The sequence below is a fragment of the Penaeus monodon genome, chromosome 22 (genome assembly GCF_015228065.2).
Source record: "Penaeus monodon isolate SGIC_2016 chromosome 22, NSTDA_Pmon_1, whole genome shotgun sequence".
NCBI classification, from domain to species: domain Eukaryota; kingdom Metazoa; phylum Arthropoda; class Malacostraca; order Decapoda; family Penaeidae; genus Penaeus; species Penaeus monodon.
Genome location: NC_051407.1, coordinates 28,204,243 through 28,204,505, shown reverse-complemented (window position 1 = coordinate 28,204,505; position 263 = coordinate 28,204,243). Strand labels below are relative to the sequence as shown.

Genomic DNA, 263 nt, shown 5'->3' with positions numbered 1-263 from the left:
TATTTGATTCCATAAGGCCTGCTTCTAAAAATAATACCAAAACCAATAGTACTACATATTCTAAACTAAGATAAAAACCAGAGAAGAAAAATAATGCACATCTGCTCACCCTACAGCCCTGTTCTGATTTCCCACAGTCATAACATGTTGTATCTCATTCACGCTTTTACAAACAAACTGTTGGAGATCCTTCACATAGACCCCCGTGTCTGGTCTCTCCTTCAGCTCCCAAGCGTTTCTTGTCCTGTAAAGTCTGACTGAAA

The 263-nt window shown here is 39.2% G+C and overlaps 1 protein-coding gene across 1 annotated transcript in view; it reads right to left on the bottom strand.

Annotated features, from left to right (window-relative positions):
• LOC119587080 (kinesin-II 95 kDa subunit-like) overlaps positions 1–263 on the bottom strand; it is a gene marked incomplete in the record, with an annotated part of 26,489 nt that overhangs the window by 18,797 nt on the left and 7,429 nt on the right. Inside the window, 1 exon segment of the mRNA XM_037935831.1 lies at positions 110–225. Coding sequence (XP_037791759.1) covers positions 110–225 — 116 coding nt within the window.